This window comes from Anomalospiza imberbis, chromosome 23 (assembly GCF_031753505.1).
Source record: "Anomalospiza imberbis isolate Cuckoo-Finch-1a 21T00152 chromosome 23, ASM3175350v1, whole genome shotgun sequence".
In the NCBI taxonomy this organism is placed as follows: domain Eukaryota; kingdom Metazoa; phylum Chordata; class Aves; order Passeriformes; family Viduidae; genus Anomalospiza; species Anomalospiza imberbis.
Window position 1 is genome coordinate 1,625,298 of NC_089703.1, and position 26,374 is coordinate 1,651,671.

General features: G+C 51.9%; 1 protein-coding gene across 1 annotated transcript in view; it reads right to left on the reverse strand.

Annotated features, from left to right (window-relative positions):
• Nucleotides 1-496: 496 nt before the first annotated feature.
• IGSF21 (immunoglobin superfamily member 21) overlaps nt 497-26,374 on the reverse strand; it is a 38,322-nt gene continuing 12,444 nt past the window's right edge. Inside the window, exons 2-10 of the mRNA XM_068171378.1 lie at nt 17,751-17,863; nt 12,193-12,314; nt 6,983-7,101; nt 6,240-6,355; nt 5,248-5,695; nt 2,561-2,646; nt 1,525-1,717; nt 1,392-1,430; nt 497-747 (exon numbers count right to left, since the gene is read on the reverse strand). Of these exons, the coding sequence (XP_068027479.1) occupies nt 674-747; nt 1,392-1,430; nt 1,525-1,717; nt 2,561-2,646; nt 5,248-5,695; nt 6,240-6,355; nt 6,983-7,101; nt 12,193-12,314; nt 17,751-17,863 (1,310 nt within the window). The 3' untranslated portion in view covers nt 497-673. The remainder of the gene's footprint in view (nt 748-1,391; nt 1,431-1,524; nt 1,718-2,560; nt 2,647-5,247; nt 5,696-6,239; nt 6,356-6,982; nt 7,102-12,192; nt 12,315-17,750; nt 17,864-26,374) is intronic.

Below are 26,374 nucleotides of genomic sequence, written 5' to 3' on the forward strand. Positions count from 1 at the left end.
TCCCAGCACTACTGCAATCCCACTGGATAAACCCAGTGATCCACAACTTCTGGGCTCCCGGCGCCGCCTCCACGGCCTTGGGAGGGCTGGGGACGTGTGCGGGTCCTCACCCTGGGGAGACGAGGCCTGGAGCATCGCGGGGCCCTGGGAATGCGGCACTTGGGTTTTTCCAGGGAAAATTTGGTCCTTGAATCCTCAAATCCTCCTGCTCCCCTTTCCAAGACCTTGCCAAGCCCCCAAGATGGAGCTGGGACCCCCAGGATTGTGCTGAGAACCCCAGGATGATGCTGGGAACTCCAAGATGGAGCTGGGAACTCTGAGACGGAGCTGGGAACCCCAACATGGAGCTGGGAACACTGAGATGGATTTGGGAACCTCAACATGGAGCTGGGAACCCTGAGACAGAGCTGGGAACCCCAAGATGCAGCTGGAAACCTCGAGATGGAGCTTGGAATCCCAGCACAGGTAAAACATGAATTACAACCTTCTCCCAGAAGAGGTTTTCCTTTTTCCCTTTAATTCAATTTTCTGAGGAAGCCAAGACACGGAAAGAGACCGAGACTGTCGAGAGTATAGAAAAAAAAAGAGTGGGAGACCCGATGGCTGGAGGCAGGAATGCCGGGAGGAGCCAGACAGAGGCAGAGAAGGAGGAGGAGGAAGAAGAGGTGAAGCTTCACGTGAGCTCCAGGATCACTGTCAGGGTGAGCGCCAAAATGAATCTAAAGCCGCAGTGGCCGGGAAGTGAACCTGGAGAGGAGGAAAAAGGGATCAGGAGTTCATGGAGCCACATCCCAACACTGGGGTTCAGAGCAGGAGGGGGCACCACTGCTTAGGAGGAATTCCCCCCTGACAAAACTTGGCCTGGGCGTTGGGTGGGGTCGGGTGGAGATGGGGAATGGGATGGGAGCGTCTGCAGGGTCCCTTTTGGTGTGAGGATGCTCCTGAGGACATGGGAGAGGGCTGGGAATGTGGCAAGGAGCTGGGAAACAGCTGGGAATGAGGCTAGGAGATGGGAAAGGGCCTGGGATGAGGTGAGGAGAGATGGGAAAGGGCCTGGGATGAGGAGAGGAGATGGGAAAGGGCCTGGGATGAGGAGAGGAGATGGGAAAGGGCCTGGGATGAGGAGAGGAGATGGGAAAGCGCCTGGAATGGGGTGAGGAGAGATGGGAAAGGGCCTGGAATGAGGTGAGGAGAGATGGGAAAGGGCCTGGGATGAGGAGAGGAGATGGGAAAGGGCCTGGAATGAGGCAAGGAGAGATGGGTGAGGGCTTGGAGTGAGACAAGGAGAGGTGGCCCAGGGTCGGGGCCAAGGCAAGGCCAGGCCCTCTCCGCACGGCCCTTCCCTCCCCAAGCATCTCCATGGAAATCCCGGCGCCACCAGCACCACTCACCGTTGGAGTCTTCTGGTCCTCTGGGAATATTTGGATTTTCTAACAGGAAACAAAGAGCAGAGAGACAGTTTTAGAGGGGAGGAGCCACGCGAGGACCTGCAGAGGGCACGGCAGGGCCGTGGTGTGGCCGTACCGAAGACGATGAGGCGGGTGTGGGTGTCGGTGGAGCCCAGCGGGTTCTGGGCGGTGCAGCGGTACATGGAGCCGTTGAGCTCGGCCGGGACCCGCTCCAGCACCAGCTCCTTCCCGTCGTGCTCCGCGCTGCCGTCCAGGAGCCGGCTCCCCACCCGTGTCCACGTGAACAGTGGCTCTGGGAACACCTCGTTCTGCAGGGAGAGGGGTGGGGGCAGAGGGGAGAGGCAATGAGCAAAGCTGGAGATGAGATCGAGCAAAGCTGGAGATGAAATCATCATATCCGGCTTGAGTTAGGCTTGGGGTTGAGGTTGGGGTTGGGTTTGAGTCTGAGCTTGAGTTTGGGTCTGGGTCTGAGTTTGAGTTTGGGTTTAGGTTTGAGTCTGAGCTTGAGTTTGGGTCTGGGTCTGAGTTTGAGTTTGGGTTTAGGTTTGAGTCTGAGCTTGAGTTTGGGTCTGGGTCTGAGTTTGAGTTTGGGTTTAGGTTTGAGTCTGAGCTTGAGTTTGGGTCTGGGTCTGAGTTTGAGTTTGGGTTTAGGTTTGAGTCTGAGCTTGAGTTTGGGTCTGGATCTGGGTTTGGGTTTGAGTCTGGGTTTGAGCTTGAGCTTTGGTCTAAGTTTGGGTCTGGGTTTGACTTTGGGTTTGAGTCTGGAACTGAGTCTGGGTTTGGGTTTGATTCTGAGTTTGGGTCTGGGCTTGAGTTTAGCTCTGAGTTTGGGTTTGGGTCTGAGTTTGGGTTAGGATTTGGGTTTGGGTTTGAATACAGTCTGGGTTTAGGTTTGAGTTTGGGTTAGAAAGGACCTTTAAGCTCCTCCTATCCCACCCTGTGCCATGGGCAGGGACACCTCCCACTATCCCAGATTGCTCCAAGCCCCACCCCACCTGTCCTTGGACACTTCCAGGGTGGAACAGCCGCAACTTTGGCCAACCCATCCCAACATAGGGACCGTGATGGCACCAAGGTCACCGAGTCAAGCCCATATCCACATCCTTGGATCAAGGATGTCCGTTGGCCTCTGCAGCCATGGGAACGCTGACCTGGAAGCCCTGCACCAGGATCCGCACGGTGTCCCCCACGCGCGCCCTCGTCGGGGTCATCGTGATCTTCGGACCCTTGGGAGCAACTGCACGGGAAGGGGACAAGAGGACCCGTCAGCGCTGCGCGACATTCCCGGTGCCGGGGCCGCCGTTGGAGGGGTTAACGAGGCTTTGATGGATGATCCCAGTGAGGGGTGGCAGCCCGGGGGGGTGACAGCACCGTGATTGATGGCCGGGCTGAGTGACACCGGAATGACGGATGGACAGGCAGGGAAGGACCCCCTGGGCAGGAAAACGGGAAAAGTGTGAGGCTGATGGATGGCTGGGATGGGATGGATTGATGGGAAGGAGTTATTTCCCAACACAGCCTTTCTCCACTCGAAAAAATGGCCAAGAAGGATCAGGTTGGTTTGAAGCCACAGAGATTAACACCTCAGAGGAGCATTCCCAAAAATGTGGCCCTGGTGGGTCTCACCCAGGTGCCGCTAGCACAGGAGACAACCCCAAAGCCTGGCTGGCACAAAATCCCAAGGACAGCGCAGAAAAAAATGGGAATGCCTTTTCCTCTGCCAGGCTAAGGATGCTCCTCCACTGGGATGGAGGGACACCACACAGGATCTGCCCCTGCTTCCACCTGGGGCTGTGTGGATGTCCCTGCTGGGCCAGAAGTGGGATGGCACATCCCAGGAGCTTCCTGAACTTTCATGGAAGGAGAAGGGGAAATGGGCAGCAGCGAGGTTGCACTTTGGGTGTGCCACCATTGTCCATCTAAGCTGCATCATGGATGGGACAAAATGGACCTGGACACGACCCCGGCAGGACACAGAGGGACAAAGAGCCACCAGAGAGCTGTGGAGGACACTGGAAGCCCTTGGAATGGCCATCCCTGCCCCAGGATGCTCTGCCTGGGCACCCTGAGACCATGGACTGCTCCTTCCATGTGGGATGTGGCCCTCCAGAGCAGGACCAGGCAGGATGTGCTGAAGGTGATCCCACCATGCCCTGAATGGGACCAAAAGGCAGCTTTGGGGCTGGTGTTGGGTTCAATGCAGCTTTTACTGGGAATATCTTCTCTTTTATTAGGAATATCTTCTCTTTTATGAGGAACCTATATTTTATATCTATTTATAGTGTGTATTTATACTATGGATGTAGGGAAAGAGTTAACAGGATCTGCTGGGATGGTGCCCAAAAATCGTGAGTGGATGAGCACCCAAGGAGCTTCAGGGACATCTCTGGGGATGAGGAGAGCCCTGGATTTGGGGACTGGGGACAAAGTGGGCTGAGATTTGCTGATCTGGGTCTTAGACCTCCTGGGCAAGAGCAGCAAAGCCATGAGGTCTTGACCTTGGATCTAAACCCGAAGAGCTCCAGGAAGTGGGAAAATGCAGGATTTCTGTACATTTTGGCTGCTGGGGAAAAGATTTAATGCGAAGACATCAGGAAGCCAAGGAGAAGCTCTCCAGGAGATGATGAGGAGCCAAGTGCTCCACTTGGCCTGGAGCGAAGCCCAGGCTGCTCCACCTGGCTCGAGGCTGGGATAGCCTTTTCAGAGGAGTGTCCTGAGGCTGGAAAACGCCATGGAGAGCTCAGCTTCTTCCAGCAGGAGCCAGGAGAGGGGAGGTGAGCCCCAGGTAGGGTGAGAGATGGTGAAGGACCTGTGGATGCCACGGTCACCTGAGGAGCTTCTGCTCTTCCAGGGGCCTGGGAATGTGGGGAGCCAAATTCCCTGGCTTCAATCCCATCAGCCTGTCACAGCTTCACGGGCAGGAGCCAACTCGGGAATTCCCTCTCTGGCAATTCCCACTGGGATCAGCTTTGTGGCAGCCAATAAGGGTGATGGGATGTCTTCGGATCTCCTGGGATTGGGATGGAGGCGACAGCTCCATCCCCAGCTCCAACACACTCTTCCTGCTCATTCCAACACAGATTCCCCAAAAATCCTTTTTATCCCAGTAAATCTCACCCTCTACCCTACCCATGGCTGGGGGTGGGTGGCAGAAACACCTAGAAAATCCCTTCTCTTGCCTGATAGATATCTCAGATTCCCTCCTCTCATCCCAGGTTTTGTGGAGCCTTGGCATTACCACCTCTATCCCAATGCAGCCCCATGGGATCCCTGAAAACCCGCAAAAGAAAAGGAAAAGGACAAAAGGAGAGAGAAAATGGGTGAAAGGAAAGCAAAACATGTGGAATTAAAACTAACAAAACCAAAAAACCCTGGGGAAAAGCCCAGAAAAATGGAGGGGAAAGTGCTAAGAAAAGAAAAAAATAAGAGAAAAATGGGAAAAAATTAAAAAAGAAGCCAAAAATGGGGGGAAAATATGGGGGAGAAAATGGAAAAAAAAAAACCAAAAAATTGAGAAAAAAAAAAGGTAAAAAAATGAAAAGGAAAAAACAAGAAAAGAAAACAGGCCAAAAATGGCGAAAAAAGAAAAAAAAAAAAACCAAAAAACAGGTCAGCAGTGGGTGAAAAAGGCAAAAAGTGGGAGGAAGAGGCCAAAAAATGGAGAGAAAAAAAAAAAAAAAAGTGCAGAGAAAAGTGAAAACATTGAGAGAAAAGCCAAAAGCTGGAGAGAAAATCCAAAAAACGAAAAGAGAAAAGCAAAAAAAAAAGAAAAAAAAAATCCCCCAAAATGGACAAAAGTGCCTAAAACCCAGGAGAAGCCCCAAATCTGCTGGCTTACCTAGCGTGACCTCAGACTGCATGGGCATGGAGAGCGCCGGGTGCTTGACCTCGCAGCTGAACAGGGCCTCATTGTCGATTTGGGGGTTCAGGGTCCACGTGAGGGTGGCCCGGGCCTCGACGGTGCCGTCGCTGACGGGCGCGTGCGTGTGCCGGAAGTAATAGATGGGCTCGGCCATGTGCACCCAGCGCGGGAATTCCCGGCTCACCACCGTCTCAGGAATGCTTTCCGTCACCGAATCCCGCTCGGCCGCCAGCCCCCGCGGCGGATCCGCCGTGGGAAAGGGGTTTCCCATTCCCAGCTCACCCTCAGCCGCCAGGGATTTCGGCACCTTGGTGTCGTCCAGGTCGCGGTGCAGGAGGTTTCGGGGGGCCCAGCTGCTGGCGCCGGCCGGCGGCTCTGGCAGCGGGGTGGCCTCGATGGGCTCCCCGTCCCGCTTGAAGTACACCTGGAGGGGACAAAGGGGACACCGAGTGTGGCATGGCTGTCCCCAGCATCCATCTGGATGGAACCCACGGTCCTTTCCTCATCCCAAATCCTGAAGGTTTGGTTCATTCTCTCCCAGATCCCGAAAATTTGGTTCATTCTCTCCCAGATCCTGAAAGTTTGGTTCATTCTCTCCCAAATCCCAGAAGTTTGGTTCATTCTCTTCCAAATCCTGAAAGTTTGGTCCTTTCCCCACTCCCCTATCCCAAAGGTTTGGTTCATTCTCTCCCAAATCCTGAAAGTTTGGTCCTTTCTCTGCTCCTGAATCCCAAAGGTTTGGTTCATTCTGTGCTCCCAAATCCCAAAGGACTGGTTGGCTCCCTGCACCTGAATCCTGAAGGTTTGTTCTTTTTCCCACTCCCAAATCCCACAGTCTCCATGGAAAGATGAGATTTGGGGAGCAGGTTTGGCCTGATGGAAGAGCACAAGGATCTGGTGGATTTTATGGAAGAGGTGTTGGGTTATTCCATATGCCAGTGGGAGGGATGATCCCGCTGGAAGCTCACCAGTGGCGCGGGCTTCCCGCCGGACACCACGCACACCAGAGTGAAGTTCTGCGCCTGGTAGCGGCTGAAGGGTGCAGGGGTGTCCGCAGCCAGCACCGAGATGGACGTTGGGGGAGCTGCAGGGGCAGAGCCAGGAGCTCAGCACAGAGTTCTCAACAACCCCCATCCCATCCTCATCCTTCATCTTCATGCCCGTCCTCATCCCCATCCCCATCCTCATCCTTGTTCCTATTCCCATGCCCATCTCGCTCCCATCCCATCCATTCCCTGTCCTAATCCCTGTCCCTATCCTTTTCCATGTCCCATCCCCATCTTCATATCCATTCCCATTCCCATCCCCATGGGCATCCTCATCCCTCTCCCCACACCATCCTCACCCTCATTCCCATCCCTGCCCTTGTCCCTATCCCTGTCCCTGTCCATGTCCCTTTGTCCCCATCCCTATCCCCATCCCTGTCCTTGTCCATGTCCCTGTCCTTGTCCCCGTCCCATCCTCATCCTATCCCCATCCCCATCTCCATTCCCATCCCCATCCTTATCCCTGTCCTTGTCCATGTCCCTGTCCTTGTCCCCATCCCCATCTCCATTCCCATCCTCATCCCTGTCCCTGTCCCATCCTTATCCCTGTCCCCATCCCCATCCCATCCCCACCCCCCGAGGATGGCAGAACGATCCCAATCCCTGCTGTTCCCACACCCTGAGACCCCGCAGTGGTTTTCCTTGATCCCGATCCCAGAACTTACCCATCACATTCAGGAACACATTCCCGGAGGCCAGGACCACCTTCTCCCGCGTGGCTCGGTCGTAGATCCCCACATGGCACTCGTAGGGACCGTTGTCCGAAATCCGGACCTCAGGAAGGCTGCGGAGGAGGGACAGCGCTCACCACTCCATCCCTATCCCAGTTTCCCATGGGATTCATCAGTCAGCACCCGGATAGCACCGTGTTGGACAGGGATCAATAAACTCTTAATAACTCCAAAGGCTGAGGGAGGAGCTTGGGAATGCTTTAGCAGACGGAGCTCCCTGGCACTGACAGCTCCTCCGAGGGGAAGGAATTGTTATTGGAAGGAGACGTGGATGGAGCACAGATCCATGACCACAGACATCGCCTTCCCCCCGGAGTGCCAATGGAAAACCTTGACACCAGCCCTGCCAGACCACCCCAGCACAGCAAATCCCAAATTCCAAGTGAACCCAGAGCCCTCATTGATCCAGCTTTTATCTGGAGGCTTTAGATAGACTTGGAAAAAACAGGAGAGGAAGAGTTGTGCCAAAGGATCCGTGCTGCAGGAGCTGGGATTGCTTGGGAGGCTGCACGGGGGTCACTTGGCTGATGGGCGGCAGCTGGGCTCCCTGGCCAGCAGCATCCCACCTTTCTGGTCCTCAGAATCCCACCTTTCTGCTCCCCAGAATCCCATCTTTCTGTTCCTCAGCATCCCACCTTTCTGCTCCTTTGTATCCCACTTTTCTGATCCTCAGCATCCCACAATTCTAATCCCCAGAATCCCACCTTTCTGCTCCCCAGCATCCCACAGTTCTGATCCCCAGAATTCCACTTTTCCCGTCCTCACTGTCCCACCATTCTTATCCTCACCATCCCACTTTCTTGGTCCACGGCATCCCACCTTATTGATCCTCAGCATCCCACTTTTCTGGTCCTCAGAATCCCACTTTTCTGGCTGGCAGCATCCCACTTTTCCATTCAGCAGCACCATCCCGCCTCACCAGCCGGCACCATCCCATCCCACCGTGCCAGTTGGCACCACCCCACCTTCCCAGATGGCAGCACCATCCTACCTCTCCAGCTGGGAGCATCCTGCCTTTCCAGCCAATATCCCATCCCACATTTCCAGCTGGGAGCATCCTGCCTTTCCAGCCAATATCCCATCCCACATTTCCAGCTGGGAGCATCCCACATTTCCAGCCAATATCCCATCCCACATCTCCAGCTGGGAGCATCCCACATTTCCAGGCAACATCATCCTGCCTCTCCAGCTGGTCCCATCCCTCCTTGCTGGTCTGTGACTTCCTACCTCCCTGGCCAGAAGTATCATCCCAACTTCTCCAGCCAGAAACATCCCACATTTCCAGCCGGCAGCATTATCCCACCTCCCTGGATGGGCATCCTGCCTCTCCAGCTGGAAGCATCCAACCTTTCCAGTTGGCATCATCCCACCTCACCACCTGGAACCATCCTGGTTTTCCGGTCAGAAGCATTATCCCACCTCTCCAGTTGGCATCATCCCACCTCACTGCCTGGAAGCATCCCGCCTTTCCAGTCAGCAGCATTATCCCACCTCACTGGCCAGAAGCATCATCCCATTTTTTCCAGCTGGAAACATCCCACCTTTCCAGTCAGAAGTGCTATCGCACCTCTCCAGCTGGAAGCATCCCATCTTTCCAGTCGGAAGCGTTATCCCACCTCACTGGAGGGTGGCATCCCTCCTTTCCTGTTGGCGTCATCCCACTTCACCTCCTGGGAACGTCTGGCCTTTCCAGTCAGGACCATTATCCCACTTCTCCAGCTGGAAACATCCCGCCTTTCCAGTTGGAACCACTATCCCACCCCACCATCCAGAAGCCTCACCCCGCTTTTCCAGCAACATTCCACCTTTCCAGCTGGCACAGCCATCCCACCGTTGTGGAGAAGTACATCCCAGCACTATCCCTCCTCTCTGGCTGGTAGCATTCCCTCTTCCAGGAGATCCATCCCTCCTCTCCGGCAGCCTCATCCTACCTCACCCATCCCATGTGGACGGGAGCGATTCCCTCACGGAGCACTCCGGTTAAAAATCCCACTTAGGAGAATTTTCCCTTCCGGGGGAATTCCAGCTCCGCTTTTCCCTTCTCCCAGCCCCTGGCTGCCTTCCTGCTCCAAGGATCCCCCTGGAAGTGAACATTCCCTCCTTTCCATGGATACAACGCTTCCAACTGAGCCTTCACCATCTGTTTCAGCAATGATTATCCACGCACAGATCAGGAATCTCCCATTAGCTGCACTTTGGAGCGGCTCCGATCCCACTCCAGCCCTTTTGGAAGGATTCCTTTGGATTTGCACGTGGATTTTGAGGCCTGACTGGCTCTGTTCGGTGTTCCCAAGGGTGGGAGATAGGGAACAAGCGGCCCTGGAAAGGCAAACGCCCTCCCTGGTGCGTCCTCGAGTTGGGAATACAGGAAAAAAAGGGATTTGGGAATTCCTAAAGCAGCGCCATAGAACCAGGGTGGGATTTTAATCAAGGGAAAGGAAAAAAAAAACGGGATTGGAGGGATTGGATCTCTCCCAGCTTTGATCTTCACAGCACAGAGCCAGAATGGAAAGAGGCAGCGCCGGAGCCCCTGGGCCGCGCTGATAAGGCCGGGAAAACGCTGATAAGGAGCGGGAAAAGGCTGATAAGGAGGAAAACGCAGATATGGACAGTTTCTCCCGGGATAACGTTCTCTGGGACGTTTCCACCTGGGATAACCCTGATCATGAGCAGGAAAACGTTGATAAAGCTGGCTCCACCCGGGAAAAAGCTGATAAGAAACCGGGAAAACACTGATGTGGCCGGCTTCTCCCAGGATAATGCCCCTGGGACGGTTCTGCCTGGGAAAACAGTGATAAGGGCCGGGATAATGCTGATAAGGACTGAGGGCCAGGATAGCTCTTATAAGGGCCGGCATTACGTTGATAAGGACCAGGATAACGCTGATAAGGACCAAGGACTGGAATAATGATGATAAAGACTGAGATAACGCTGAAAAGGCCAGCTCCTCCTGGGATAAAGCTCCTTGGGATGGCTCCAGCTGTGCCTGAACCACGGCAAAGATTCCCAAAAAAAAGAGAGAATAAATAGATGGAAAAAGAAAGGGAGAATGAACAGGAGCAAACACCTGGATTGGGAAATGCTTCCTCCAGCCCCAAACCCTTTCTGGGCTTGCCCCAATTTTTTGGGAGAGCCCAAAATCAGGCAAGACCTTCCCAAAAAAAGCCAATGACTGGGAAAAGCGGCTCTGGGAATGATCTCCTCAGGCTGGTTCCTGTTTTCCTTGGAAAAAAAAGGCCATGCCGTGAAAACCATTTTCCTGCCGACATCTCCCGGCTCCACGCCCGATTTGCTGGCCATTCCCGAGGCTTTCAAGTGCCTGTTGCTGGGGCGGGGGAATTTTCTGCTCCCAAATTCCATTCGTTCTACAACATGTGGAGAAAGGGAGGAAAACAGAGCCCTAGATCCAGGAAAGGGAGAGCTTTTCCTCGCCAGGTACAGGAAATATTCCATGAGCAGGGAATGGATGATTCCCTGTTCTCCTTCTCCAGGGATGCTTGTGAACCCCGTTCTGTCCAAAGGGAATGTTTGATCCTTGTTCCTGCTTCTCCCAGTCCCTCATTCCATGCGCAGGGAATGTTTGATTCCTCATCCCATGAATTCCTACCATGGGTACAGGGAATGTTTTAATCCAGTTTATTTCCCTTATTTTCCCAGCTGGAGGTAAGTGACGGCCAAATCCCGAGGGAATCACTGGATTTGCAGCTGGATTTACAGCCCCGAGTCAGGGATGTGAAATTCCTGTCTGGATCTGCCAAAACATTCTCCACACAGGAATTGGGAATTTGTTCAACATCCGAGGAGCAGCTCCTTGGATCCAGGGAGACCAAACGCAGGGATGGAGCAACTCCGGAGCATCCCCAGAATCCCTAGAGTATCCCTGGAGCATCTCCTGAACATCCCTGGAGTATCTCTGAAGCATCTCCTGAGCATCACCGGAGCACCCCCAGAGCATCCCCGGATTGTCCCTGGAGCATCCCTTGAGCATTCCTGGAATATCTCCAGGACACCCTCTGAGCATCCTCTGAGTAACCCTCGAGTATCCCAAGCATCCTCTGACATTCCTGAGTAACCCTGGAGTATCTCCCAACCTACCTGTACATCCCTGTGAGCATCCCAAACTTCTCCTGAATATCCCTGGAATATCCTCTGAGTAACCCTGGAGTATCCTCTAAGTAACCTTTGAGTATCTTCTAAGTAACCCCAGAGTATCCTCTGAGTAACCCCTGAGTATCCTCTGAGTTGCCCCCAGGCACTCTGAGCATTCCCAGAGCAATCCCAGAGCAATCCCTGAGCATCTCCTGACCCCCCCTGATCATCCCAAACTTCTCCCGAGCCTCTCCTGAGTAGGGCCTGAGGCTCCTCCTGATCCATCCCATAATATTGCCTCCCCAGCCCTATTTTCCCACCCTTTCCCTGCCCTAAATCCACATTCATTCCCACGCAGCCGCACATTTCCTTAAGGGTAAAAAACAACTCCAAAGGTAGCAGGGAGAATCAGCAAAAACACCCCAAGAATTCCCAAATTCCAAAGGACTGGGAAGAATTTCCCACTTCCCACCAGCTCATCCCACGGGATGCGCCAGGCCCAGCCCTTCCCAGGCCATTCCGGATATTTCCGGGTGGAAAACCGCCCGTGACTGGAGGAAATCCTGTTTTTTCTTACCCCCACACCAGGAAAAACCATCAGGAAATTCTCATTTCCCAAGGAAACGAGGCCGGAAAGAAACCGGGAGGAAGGGAAATCTCATCCCAGTTTTTTACCCCTTGAATGAAGCCTCTCCTGACCTTTTTTCCAAGCTCCAGTGTCGGTTTTAGAGCAGCGGGAATTGAGCAGGTGTGGAATCAGGAATAAACCTGGAATTCTGGAAGTGATTCCCACTTGGAATAAAAGCAAGGAGACGCTCTGTGCCTGTTTTATAAATATATATGGATCTGTTTACCCAATTTTCCCAAGCTTCGGATTTCTCTGCCCATTCCCACCTCTAAAAATCCCCATTTCCCCCCACCTTTTCCCTGAGGATCATCAGGAAAACGGGAACACCTCTTGGATGGGGGCAGGTTCTGCTGGAATTCTTTCAATGGGGTCAAAAATAGGGGAAAAAATTCCTAAAAATTTGCATTAATAGGGAAAAAAGACTCACCGCACGGTGGATTGGTAAACGAGGTCTTCCCGCTTCCGGTAATTTTCCATCTGGGAAAAGTTGGTGGAAAACATGGCATCGAAGGTGAAGATCTTCTGCTTGATGGTGCCGCCGTCAGTGACCTGCGGGAAACAACCCCAGTGTCCCGAATTTGGGAATTTTGGGCCCTTTTTGGAATATTTCAAAGGGTTTTCATTCAGAGAATTTGAATAAGTTGATTTAGATTTGGATAGATTTGTTTAAATTTGCATGTATTTATTTAGATTTTAATAGGTTTATTTGCATTTTAATATAATTTTTTAAAATTTTGGTATTTATTTAGATTTGAATAAATTTATTTGAATTTTAATCTCCATCAAATTCTGTAAATACATTAATTTTAATATTTTATGTGGTGCATTTAAATACTTACATTCGAATTTTATTTTTATTTTGGTTTTTATTATATAATGATTTCCATATTTATCCATAGAATGCCAGAATCTTTGAGCTTGGAATTTATGGATTTATGATGCCCTTGCTGAGATGAAATCGAAATCCAAGTTTTCCATCCCGTTATTCCATTTTCCAGCTGGGAATTGTCATTTTTGAATGGAAAATGGCTTTTTTTAGAACTCTATTCCCTGTGCCTCCCAGCGCCTCTGGATTTATCTTCCCTGCTTTTGAGGAGTTTCAGTGGAAAAATATGGAGGAAAATGGGAATTTTGGGGCTAAACCAGTTCCCAGCAGAGAGTGAAAATTCCCATTTTTTAAAATAAACCAGGAACAGCAGAAGAAGATCTTGGGATTCAACCCTCAAACCCAACATTTCCCGAGGACAAAACCCCAAATCTTCACCCAGCACTTGGCCAAAATTCAGCCGTTATTCCCCATTTCTTCTTTTCCCACTTTTTTTATGGCAAAAAGAGGTGGAAAAGGGGGGAAAAGGATCCATCACTAAAAAACCTCTTCCAATTTATTATCCCGGGCTGAGGCTTTTATGGGAAAGAAATTCCATCCTGGCACGGATGTGGAATAAAGATAAGCGGGAAAAATCACAGGAGTTGTAAATCTCCAGCGTTGGGAAGTTTCCAGGGAGGTTTCCAAGGATTTTTCCGGCCTTTTCTTTGGATTTGAGGAGAAACCTGGGAGCTGCACTGGGATGGAGAAGGGATCCCAATCCAGAGGGATTTTAGGGATTCTTTTAGGGTGGGAAGTGCTGGGAATGGTGGAGGTGGCACCCATGGATTGGGAATTTGCAGCCTCGGGATTTTCGGGGAGCTGGAATCACCCTCGGGAATCCCCACATTCCCTGAGCATTGGGAGTGCTGGGAAGAGCTGCTTCCAATCCTGAGAGACTTCCAGGGAATTCTAGGAAAAAGCCTATCAGGAATTCTCTCTCTCCAGGGATCAGCCCTAATTCCAGCCTTTTATCCATGCTCAGTGGAATTTTTTTGGGAAGAAAAGCTCCATTGGAATTTGCAGCCCAACTGGGAATCAAAAAATGAGGATAATTGGGCAGCATCCCCTGGTTTCTGTCCCAGTGGATGTCTCCACATCCAGGAATTTTGGGAAAAGTGGCACAGGAACACATTTCCAGGTGCTGCTCCCTTCATTATTCATAAATCCCAGGAAAAATCCCATTCCGGACAAAACTCAGCTGTTCCAGTGGCAGCTCCCACTGAAGCTCCCAAAATCCATTAAAATGACATTTGCTGTTCCCAAAATCCATTAAAATCTCTGGAACCTCCCATCTGGATGCCCAAAGGACCCAAAATCATGGGGAAGTGATGGATGCAGGATGAAGGGAGCAGTCGGAAAGGGCCGAAATTGGGATCTGATCCAGATTCCATGTCCCAAGGATGGATCGATGGATTCTCATTCTCCAAACAAATGGAAATTGCTCTGGAAAGAGGGAAAATTCCCTGGAGTGGCTGCAGTGCTCCTAGTGTTTGGGGGTGGAGGAGGGGGGACGGAGTGTCCACGTCCGAGCCACCGGGAAGAACTCCTTATCCTGGAAAACTCCGGATTTAGGATCTTCCTGCCCATTCCCTGGAGAATCACAACAACGGGAAGAACTTGTTATCCTGGAAAACTCCAGATTTAGGTTTTTTCCTACCCGTTCCCTGGAGAATCATCCAGGAAAACTCTTTATCCTGGAAAACTCCAGATTTAGGATATTCCTGGCCATTCCCTGGAGAATCACGACACTGGGGAAAACTTATTATCCTGGAAAATTCTGGATTTAGGTTTTTTCCACACTCCACGGATACTACATGGAGCAATTCCCATACTCCAGGGATACTACCAGGAGCAATGCCAGGGCCCTGTTCCCAGCAATGCCAGCTCCAGTTCATTCCCTTCCCACTAATTACCCTGAGCACCAAACACTAATTAATGGAGACAGAGCTCCGTGGACTCCCCTCCGATCCAGCCCTTCATTCCCGGCCATCCCAGGAATCCTGCTCAGCCCTGCGGAATGGTGCCTGGCCCTGGTCTGACACCCCAGATCCACCAAACCCCATTTGCAATTCCCAAATTCCCATGCTCCGAGCCCAGCCCAACCCAGCTCCGCTTCCCTTCCCACTGCAGGGAGCCAGATTGGGGCCTCCAAGGATTTTCCCTCCCTCTCCTACTTCCCTGTTATTTTCCCTGGGAAAAGAAGTCATTTTCCCAATTCCCATCCTGGCACCGATCACACAAAGCCAGGATCCGGTACAACCCTGGAGACGCCGGCACCGAGAGCCAAGGAACAGCTCCGGGTGTTCCCAGCCTCATTCCAAGCGGATTCCGCCACGCCTGTCTCCTGCCAAGGCTTTTTCGGGAGCTCTCCAGGTGCAGATCTGTGTTCACACCTGTTCCCAGGAACATCACACCTTGCGGAGGTGTTGGGATTGTTGGATGTTAATTAACGCCTCCGCCTGTGGGATGTGCTCCTGTTTATTCTGTGAAAAATTCCCTTTGCTCGTCCCGGGAATGCTGAAATTGGCGGCATTCCAGCAGCTGAGGGGTTTCCCAGTGGGAGGAAAGGGCTGTCCCTGTCTGTCCCTCATCCCTGGGGAATCCAGGGGAATTGCTGGAATTCTGGGTGCTGGTTGTAGTGTGGAGTTTCTCCGTGGGGTTTCACCCATGGGATGAGGCTCCTTGGCCTCAGAGTGCACAGATCCCGAGGGGATTGCCCGCCCAGGAGTTATGGATCCATCCCGGGGTTATGGATCCATGCCAGGGGTTATGAATGTACCCCACAGGTTATGGATCCATCCCATGAGTTATGGATCCATCCCAGGGTTATGGATCCATCCCATGAGTTATGGATCCATCCCAGGGTTATGGATCCATCCCAGGGATTACAGATCTATCCCATGAGTTACAGATCCATCCTGTGGGTTATGGATCCCGGGGGTTATGGATCCATCCCAAGGGTTACGGATCCATCCCAAGGATGCTGGATCCATCCTATGGGTTACAGATCCATCCCAGGGTTATGGATCCATCCCACAGGTTGTTCCCAACTCCATTCCCCATCAAAGCTCTGCCACTGACTTTTCCACCTCTCTCCCCCTTTTCCCTGCCCCTTCCCGCCCCTGGAGCAGCTCAGATCCCTCAGACTCCAGGAGCTCCCTCTGCTCCCTGTCCAATAAATCACGGGAACGAGGAGCCAGGCGTGACCCCAATTCTGCGCTCCAGAGCCACATTCCCATGATTTACGGGTGGAGTAAACGGAACCCCAGAGCTCCCCCCCAACTCTCCCGGATGCATCCATCACCTCCAACACCCCGGAGCTGCCACTGGAGCTTTGGGAAGCTGCAAAAGTCCAGGAGTAAGGCAAGGCAGGAAGAAAAACGTGAGAAAAACCTTAAAATCAGGATGGAATTCGGCAAATCCTGAGACGCTCCACGAAAAAACCCGTCTTCCCAAACCTGGGAAGCTCCCTGGGAAAGGAGCAAGAGGGAAGGAGGGGTAAAAACCCCTGGAAGAAAGAGGGGGATTTGTGGGGATAAAAATCAAAGCTGGGATATTTCTGCCCTTCCCTTTCCCTCCGAGGTTTCTCGGAGTTTGCTCCGGAGCAGCAGCCGCTCCCACATCCCTCCTGGCAGGGGGGATTATGTAAATCCAGCTCCCGGGAAAGTGGGTTAATCCAATATTACCGAGTGGAAAAGGGAAGGAAAAACCTGGTGGAGACGGCGGAGCCAGCAGAAAAAAAAAAAAAAATCCTCCCTGAAAAAGCGGGGAGGTGGAGCCAATTCCAAGGTGGAATTTTGGATTCGAGGCAGGTTTGGGGTTCTGTTCCCTGTCTGTCCAGCATTTAGGGGTCCATCCATAAATAATTATAGGAAAATCCATCTCGGATTCCATAGAGATGCTCCTGTGCACACACCACATTCCAACAGCCGGATTTGCACCCATCCTTTCCCTGTTTATAAACCTGGGAATGGAGAAGAGCATTAGGGAAAGGCAGCGCCTTCTTCGGGAGCAGGAACAGGATGGGAAATCCAAGGAAAAATATTCCCAGCTGCTCCATCTGATGCCACCACCACCACTCACCCTCTCTTTGCCTCCTGCAGGAGTTTTCCCTGGAAAACTTCAGGTTTTCTTGGATAAAACCATTTGTGGTTGGCAGCTTATCCCAAATTTCCCTGGAGAAAGCTGAGGATTGGTGAACCTGAGGCTGGATCAAGGCTTGGGAACAATGATCCAGGGGCAGCTCCGGCCTCCAAATCCCCCTTCCCCAAATAAAACCAGGCTCCAAATTCCCCCCTCCCCAAATAAAACCAGGCTCCAAATCCTTAATTTCCCAAATAAAACCAGGCTCCAAATCCTTCCTTTCCCAAATAAGATCAGTCTCAAAATTCCCCTTTCCCAAATAAAATCCAAGTTCTCCTTTCCCAAATAAAACTGGCCCCCAAATTCACCTTTCCAAAATAAATCCAACATCCAAATTCTTCCTTTCCCAAAAAACCCCCTGCCTCCAAATCCTTCCTTTCCCAAAACAATCCTGCCTCCAAATCCTTCCTTTCCCAAATAAAACCAGGCTCCAGATTTCCCTTCCTGAAATAAAACAAGGAACTTCCCTCCCATTCAACATCTCAAATTGCCAAACATTTTGGCAACAGGGATTTTTTTTTCCCCTAAAAGCTCTACATGAAGAGCCCCAAACTTCTCCCCAAATCCAAATATCCCAAGTTTTCCCGACTCCTCCCTTTCCCCCATCATTTTCCACCCGCCAATCTTTTGGCAGAGCGGTGCCAACCTCAGCTCCGACCTCCAAATCCCAACCCAATCCCGAGCCATCCCTAAACCCACCTGGCAGCCACTCCAAAAAAAAAAAGGAGGAGGGGTTCCATGCAGAGCCCAAATCACACGATGATCCCAAATCCTGATGATCCCAAATCCATCCCGCATCCCTCCCAGCCACATTTTCCTAGGCCAGCCCGGCTGCCTCCCTCCTCCTCCTCCTCCCTGGAATTGAGATTCCCATCAGCCGGAGAGCTCCTGGTTTTATTTCCTGCCTCATCCAGCCCTGACCTTCTGTTCCCGAGCCGGCTCCGCATTCCCATTCCCGAGGCGTCGGAGCTCACCCGGTACCAGACGATCTCCCGCATTTTCCCGTCAGTTTTGAAGTTGCATTTCAGGGTCACGGCGTCTCCCACCACCACCGGAGGCAGGGGCTCGATGCTGACGGTCAGATAAGCTGGAAAAGTGGGAGGAAAAGGGCAGGGAAAGAGAGCTGAGCTCCAGGGAAGTTTGAAATTGCTGTTTTCCAGGAATCATGTGGATTAATGGCACTGGTGGATGCCCTGACCCCTCGCAGGGATGCATTTGAGCCACCCCCAACGATCCCAAAAAAGTCAAATTGAAGGAAATCCTTCCTGAATTTGGGAAAATCCCAGCGGCCACCATTCCCAATGCAAATTCCCGTCCTGGGCTCCATCGTCTCTCCCCATTCCCTGCCCCGTGCTTCCACAAAACTTCCCAAATTCTTCATTCCCAATGGGAATTCCCAAGCAGCTTTGGCCGAGGATGCATAGTCCCCACCCGGCGGTTTTCCAGCTCCTTGCCCATCTCCCCACAGCCGGATTCCGGATCCATCCTCACTCCCAAGGGAAAATCAGAGCCCGGGCAGCTCCATCTGTCCCTTTTTCCCTCTTTCCCCTCGATTTGTTGGGAAATCGGGAGCGGGGAGCAGCCAGGAGGCAGCAGGGACGGGAATTGCATTCCCGGTTTATTTTCCTGCCTTTCCTGCGGCTGTTGGGAATCGATGGATTGGCAGCCTGGCAAATCCTCAGCATCCTTCCCTGTTTAACACTGGGACGTCCCCAAAAAAACCCCTCACCCACTCCAAATTCCTTCTTTTTTAATCCCTCTTCGCACCAGGTGGGAAAAGAGCCAAGCAAAAGTCCGGGAAACAGGAGCAGGTTTGGAAATGGGGCTGGAAACCAGAGATTCCTTTGTGGAAGATGCCCTGGGAGAGGAGAAGGTGAATTCCCGGGATTTTCTGTGCCTCCCAGGCAGTGATCCTGAGGCTCAGCATTCCTTGTAAAACAACGTGGAGGTGTTTGTGCCATAAATCCCAGGCACGACCTGCGGGAGAACACGCTCCGGGAACACGTGCCGGCTGCGGCAGCAGGGCAGCGTGGCCTGGAATATTGAACACCGGGAAAAAGCCGGAAAATCCCGTTTTGTGCTGCTTTCGGGGGGCTGCGGGAGCAGCTCTGCACAAGGAAACTTGGGGAAAAAAGCGGGGTTTTGGGAATGTTCGGGGGTAGGGATGAGGATTAAATCCCTTTTCAGCCCCAAATGATGCTTGGAATGAGGGGATTTTGATGTTGCATCCCGGAATCCTGGTTTTCCTGGCTGGGAGTGACCCACATCCTGGCCAAATTTCCCTGCCTGCCTGGGGCCGGTGCCTTTCCAGCCTCTCCCTGCCTGCCCAGGGTTTATTTTTGTTCCTAAAGCGGGGATTAAATCCCTGCGATTGCCAAGGCTGCACAAGGGCCCCTTGGATTCGGGGCTGTGCGGATGGAAAAGGCAGGAATGGGAGGAGGAGGAGGAGGAGGGAGGGAGGAAGGGCAGCCGAGGGCTCTCCGGCTGCCCCAATTCCCCTCGCTCGGCTTTTGACATTTCCGAACGCCGCAATGAGCAACAGGCATGGAAAAGCGGCGGGGGGGATGAGCAAATCCTTGGCAGCGCGGCAGGATCCGCCCCAAGGAATTTGGGATGGAGCCTCTGTGCGTGCGGAAGAGCGCTGCCTTTCCATGGAGCCCCGGGTGGGATCGCGGCTCCTACCTGCCCCCGGATCAGACGGAGATTAAAGGGAGCCAGGGACGAACTGGCAAAGCTGGAGCAAAGATTGGATTTTCCCTCCTGTCTCTGGGATGTGGAGATCCAGGAGCTCCCAGCTCAATATTTCCGGATCTTTTCCATCCCTCTTCCCACGTTATTCCCTTCCAGACCCATGCACTGCCATGGGAAGAGAAACCATCCCCATCCCAGTCCAGAGCAAAGATTGGATTTTCCCTCCTGTCCATGGGATATGGAGATCCAGGAGCTCCTACCTCGGCATTTCCGGATGTTTTCCATCCCTCTTCCCAAGCTATTCCCTTCCAGACCTGCACACTTCCATGGGAAAGGGATCCATCCCCATCCCAGCCCACATGTAGTGGGAATTGGATTTTCCCTCTGGTCCATGGCATCCAGGAGTTCCAAGCTCGGCATTTCCAGATGTTTTCCATCCCTCTTCCCAAACTATTCCCTTCCAGACCCATGGATTTCCATGGGAAAAGGATCCATCTCCATCCCAGTCCAGCCAAGGCTTTTGGTGGTGTTTGGACCATTCCCTGATTTTTGGTGGATTTTTAAAGTCAAAAAGAACCACGTTTGGGATGGCCCCAGCCACTCCCATGCAGCAAATCCACCCATCCAAACATTTTTCCAAGGAAATCCCCCTCCAAACCCATCCCTGACCTGCATCTTCTGGGTGGCCAAAAAAAAGAAAACAAAAATGGGAATTTTTGCCTTCTCTGCTCCCTCCACGTGCTGGAAAACCACTCAGAGCTGGCATTGGGAGCAGCTTCCACCCCTGTTCCTGGGAATTCTGGCTTGGCTGGGCCTTAAATCCAGACATTTCATCCCTAAAAACACCAGGGTGGGGCCACAGGATGCTCTCAAGCTTTTCCTGCATGGAAAAGACGAAGCTCTGGACCTCCAGGATTTATTTATCTGGTGCTGTGGAATCAGGATCCCACTGAGAGCTGATTCCAGAGCCCCAGCTGGGCCTGGAAGGGGCAGGAAGGGGAAAATTCCAACGTTCCAAAAGACTCCTTCCCCAAATCCAGAGCAAAACCAGCCCAGAAGTTTTTGAAATGAAGGAGAGAAGAGGGAGAGGGAAACAGATGCCAAGTCCCCACAGGAGCCGGCCAAGGATGTGTGGAGGGGAGGGGGAAAAGCGGGAAAACAAAGGAAAATAAAGCAGGAATCCAGATGGAGCCATCCAGACCCCGCTGCTTGGCTGTGGCTGACGCGCGAATCCCATCCCTCATCCTCCCCTTCCCTTCGCCTCCCGACAGGGAACAACTGCCAGGTGTCAGAGCTGCTCCGAAGCCTCCCTCGGCTCCCTCTTTTTTTGGGATTTACTGAGGAGAACAAAGCGGTGGTGACGGGAATGGCTGGGTGGGAAGAGCTCTTCCAAAAGGAAGAGCCCATCCCAAATTTCTGTCATCCCTTGTTTTATCGGCATCCCTTTATCAGCGTCCCCTTCTCAGCCTCGCTCCGCTTCCCCTTTGCTCTTTTCAATCCGAGATTTTCCAGCGAATGCTGGGCCGGGCCTCCCCCGGATTGGATTCAGCCCTCTGGAAATTCATCCCTCTGATTAGATGGCAGCCCTGGGGAGGAGAGGATATTTTTGCTGGCAATCGCTGGGAATTCTGGCACCGTCCAGTTTAAGGGGGATTAAAAAAAAAAGGGTAAAGGGAAGGGGGGAGGAGAGGGGGAAGGGAGAGATAAAGGAAATGTCCTTTGAAATCGGGAGTGACGCGTTCATAAAGGAGAACATCGGAACAAGCTCGGTGCTTCCAATTACAAAAGAGCTCCCAGGGATGAGGCAGGAATTGCTCCAGCTCTGGAAGTGCGGGATGCTGGATAAAAACCCCATTTCCAGTCCTTTCCAGCATTGCCTGGGGATTTCTGCCCACAAACGCAGCCAGACACTCCATGGGAATGGCCAGGGATGAAGCACAAGCAGCTGGAATCCCTCCGAGGTTCCTGGGGAGGTGGGGAGGGAGGGGATGGAATGGGTGGGAATGTCCCAAGGAAAGGCCTTGGAGCAATGGAGCCTTCCAAGGAATCCCAGCACCACAGGGAGCCCCTTCCACATCTTCCCTGGGCGCCTGATTCCTTCCATCTCACATGGCAATCCAAGATTTATTTATGGAGTGTTCCTATTCCCAGATTTCCTATTTCCCAGTGTTCCTATTCCCAGATTTCTCATCTCCCACTGCTTCCCAAAAATCCGGCCTAAAACCAATGGAATTCTGGAACTGGATTGGATGGGACCTTAAAGCTCAACCATTCCATGGGCAGGGACTCTTCCCACTATCCCAGGTTGCTCCAAGTCCCATCCAAGCTTGGACAAATCCCGGGATGGGGCAGCCCCAGCTGAAGATGGATTTCCCTATTTCCATGTCCCCAAAGTCCAACCTGTCCCAATCCTTTGAGGAATGGTCCTTGGAAGCAGCAGTGGATCTGAGGGAGTGGGAGCTCGGGATGGAGCCAGAGGAGGCGATTCTTGGGATCCAGTGGCTCCATCCCCCTCTGGAACACCCCCGGCATCCTCGAGGAGCCGGTGACAACATGAACACCTCATCATTTTAACTTGCCAGTGATTAACGGGGCTTATCCATAATTCCCTCCCTTTCCTCCACCTCTCTTTTCCAAGTCAGGGCCGGGATGGGATGGGAAAACCAGGAGTGAACAGGAAAACAGACCCCAGCACTCCCTTAACCGGCGGATATCCCACAATTCCCAGGATTTAAGGAGAGCAGGAGACATTTTGCCCCTTTTGGTGGGATCTAAAGGGGAGCAAACCCCCCTGGAAAAAGCTGGGAGTGCTCCTGTAAATTCTCGACCTCGGAATGTCCATGGCCATGGCGGATGTGGGGACGGAACCTCCTGATCAGCAAGAACTGAATGCGCCCCGACCGGCGGCGCTTCGCAACATCTTGTCCATAAAAAATTCAGCAGGTCCAGTTGTTCCTGGGAATGCAGCAAATTCCTTTCCACTCCCTTCCCAGCTCCAGCCATGCCTTATTTATGACATTCCAGGACAATATGCAGTTGGAATATGATGCTGCCTCTCATTGTTAACCTGGGAGGGCTCCAAGGGCAAAGAATTCCCAGCTGGCCCCAACTGGAGAGGTGGAATTTTGCTGAATCCAGAGCTTTTCCTCCTGGAAAGCTGTGCTGGGGTTTTTATTTCTCATTTAAGTGGGAATAAGTGTCTGGCACAGGTTTAACACCAGCCAGGGAATGGGACGTGACAGCCGGAGTCGGCGCCGTGCTCCCAAGGAAAATGGGCCTTTGGGAAGTGGGAAAAATGGACTGGGGGAGCCTTGTGCTGAGTTTTCCTTGGATATTCAGCTTCGCTTCCCAAAAATCCACCAGCTCAGCACCAGCGGGGTTAAAGCCCCCCAGGCCCTCCACTGCTTTCCCAAAAGTCATCCTGGCTTTTGGAAAACGGGCATATTCCCTAAATTAAACCCGGGAAAGTTGGCATCACCCCCAGGCAAGGAGAAGCCCGGCTGGCAGGGAGCGAATGGCATTAATCCCAGGAAAATGGGATATTAACGGGTGAGCAGACAATTAAGAGCCGGTAATTAAAATTCCTCTTCCCTCACAAACATCTCATTAGGCGCCGCTTCCCTCCCTCATTTCCATAAGTGGGAGGGAACGATTCCGCAGCTGGATCTGGAATTATTCCTTAGGCGGGGCTGCTGGACCAAACCAGCTCCTAAATTTTTAGGGATCAGGAGAAAATGTATGGAATGAACAGGGGGATGTCCAGCCCATGCTTTGGGTCCATTTTTCTCCAGTTAATAGGATGCAGAACCTGACGGATCCCATGGATGTGTCCCGAGCCTCTTTGTGATGGTAATCAATGGTTTGGATCAATCCTTTGGATCAATCCATGGATTGAGCGCGGCCCCTTCCGCCTCTCAGCCCCTTTCAAATGAAGACAAAGCAAGGGAATCACTTCAAGCTGGGTCCCGGGGGCTGCTTCCGGTCACATTCCGTGGACAAACTTTGTCGGAATTACAGAACGATGGAATTTTATGGATCAATTCAGCCCAGAGAAGTTGAGGCTGCTCCATCCCTGGAAGTGTCCGAGGCCTGGTTGGGCTTGGACCATCCTGAGATAGGGGAAGGTGTCCTTGCCCTGGGATCCCTGGGATGGGATTTAAGGTCCCTCCAATCCAACCCATTCCATGATTCCCCATATTTATAAAATATGGATGAAACCAACCCCCAAACCCAGCTTCCAAGGATTTCAACACCTAAATCCCATTGAGATGGAATTTTTAACCACTGTCCAGCTTCCCCTTTTCCTTAAATCCCAGATTCCTCCTAAGCAAAATATCTCAAAGAAAAGATATCCCAAAATATCCCAGCCCAAAATAAATAGGATGAATTCCTGATTTGCTCCGTGCCGTGATTCCCAGTATCCTTGTGTCCATGGGAAGCATCTCCAATACCACCTGAGGGCTTCCCAAGCATCAAAGCTGATGGATCTTCTGGAAAAATCCTTTTTTGGGCAGGTTTTCTCCTCACAATGAGCTCCGGTGTCACTTTTATGTCCTGGCGGGGTGGGATTGGCTCTGAGATTCCAGCGGCTCCAGAAGCAGCAGAAAAATGAGGAACGAGATCCAAATGGATCCTGCTGGGCTAGAAATATTCCAAACATTCTGGCTCCATTGGATTTTCATCCCCATCAGCACAACCTCAGCACAATAAAGGATTTCAGATGGAAAGGGAGAGTTTGGGCACTTTGGGAGCGGAAAGACCACAGGAAATTTGGGATTTGGAAGCCTCACAGTGCTGCCGTGTTCCATCTCTCCAATTCCAATCTCCATCCTCTTTCCATCTCCTCCTTCCCACATTTCCACCTTTCCCTGTCCAGTTTCCTTCCCATGACTCATGTCCAGCTCTCTCCATGCCCAATAAATCCCAGAAAAACTCCAGCATTTTCCACCTTTGCCACACGCCTCCTGACAAACAAATCTGGGTGGGATTGACCCGTCGGAATCAGCTCCGTGGCTTGGGCACGGGCTGGAATAAATCCTCAAACATCTTCATCCAGCTTTTCCCAAGCTCCTTGGAGCTGTTCCGGCTCATTGGAGCACGGGATGAGGGAGCCCGTTCCCGGCTTGGCTTTGGCTCGCGGCGTCGATTTTGTGCTTGTTCGACATCTCCGGCACAAATCCACAGGGAATGCGGCGTTCCAGGAAAAGATGGATGTTTGGAGGGAAAACCGTGACGGCTTTGGATGGAGGAAGACCAGGCCCTGCTACAAGCCCCTGAAATGACTTTAGAATAATTGTTTGTGTGTTCAGGAAGTCCCTCATCCCAAAATCCGGGGATTTCCTGGATGCTCAGAGATGTAATTCCGTGGTGGATCTAAGGGCTGCATCTTGCCCATCCCGGGAGATAAATCCAGTGGCTACAAAATCAGGGATGCTGAAAAAGTGAGGATTTCAGGATGAATGCAGGAAAAGCAGGGTTGGAGGGAAGCAACAACCACCAGAAAATCAGGGTCAGTTTGATTTGGGAAGTATGTCCTTGGGATAGATGGAACAAAACCAGGGATGCTGGAAAAGTGAGGATTTGGGGGTGAACACAAGAAAAACAGGATTGGAGGGAAGTAACATCCATCAGAAAACCAGGATCTGTCAGATTTGGGAAGTATTTCCCTGGGATGGATGGGAATTATCTTCTGTTCGGGACAAAATTCCAACACCCCCAAAACTGAACCCCCACCCGGAAGAGAATCCCTCTCCATGAAACACACAAAGAAGGATCCAAGACCCTTCCAAGGCTTGGGAAACCCCTCCCAATCCCAAAACTCCTTAAATCAACTCCATCAAGGCGCAGCCAGCACAGAAAAGATGGATTTTCCTGGCCCACATCGCTTATCAGCAGGAATGTGGTGGCTGCATTGATATTCCCGGAGATTTATGGGATTTTATCCCCCTGCCCACACAGCCTGGGAATGCAGGGCCGTAAATCACACATGGAATATTTATCTCCGGATGGGAAGGATGTTTAGGAGCATTTACCGAAGTGCTGGGAAGTTTTATTTATAACTTTTCCCCCCCTTTCCACTTCCAATATTTCCATAAAATCCCTTGGCCTCCCAGCAGTGCTGGAGGGGGGAACATTTTATGTCCACATCTTCATCCCACTGAAATTCCCATAAAATAAAATAAAACAAAACATTGGACATCCCTCTGGAGCTCCCACAGCTGCTCAAAGTGGCAGCTTGGGATGGGTCAAGGGGATTTTAGGATGAGCTGTTGGAGCTTTGTGGATTTTGGGAAGAGCTTGAAAGGGGTTGTGGGGTTGGAATTTCAGGAAGAGTTCAGGATGGGTCATTGGGTTGGGATTTTGGGAAGAGCTCCTGGTGGGTTGTTGGATCAGGATTTTGGCAAGAGCCAGATGTTTGTCATCATTCCACTACCATTTCTCCTGCCCCTTTAGCCCTATTTCCTCATTATCTAAGGATTTTTCCAGATTTTTCATTTTGTTTGGATCATTTTGGGTGCTTTCAGAATCCAAAACGATGCCTCATCTCAGGAAAGGTGGGAAGGTGAATCCAAATTCCCTCAAAAACCTGGCACCATCCCTAATTTGGAGCAATGGCTCTGCCGGCACCTCGTGGCCTCTTCCCAGATGTTGGAACAGCTGAAGGAGCCAAAATGGAGCCAAAAATTCTGCAAGGCCAGGCTGGGTCTGAGACGCCTCGTTTGATAAATGGAGATCGTGACCCTCATTTGCATCTATGCAAATATGCAAATCAGGGCTGATTCCTGGCTGCCAACCAACCCCCCAAGCTAATTAAGGCAGAATCCCTCAAATTGGTCGCTCCCCAATTTTATTCCCATTCCATAGGGTGAAACCAACAGATTTTGGTCAAATGAGGCCCAACAGGTGG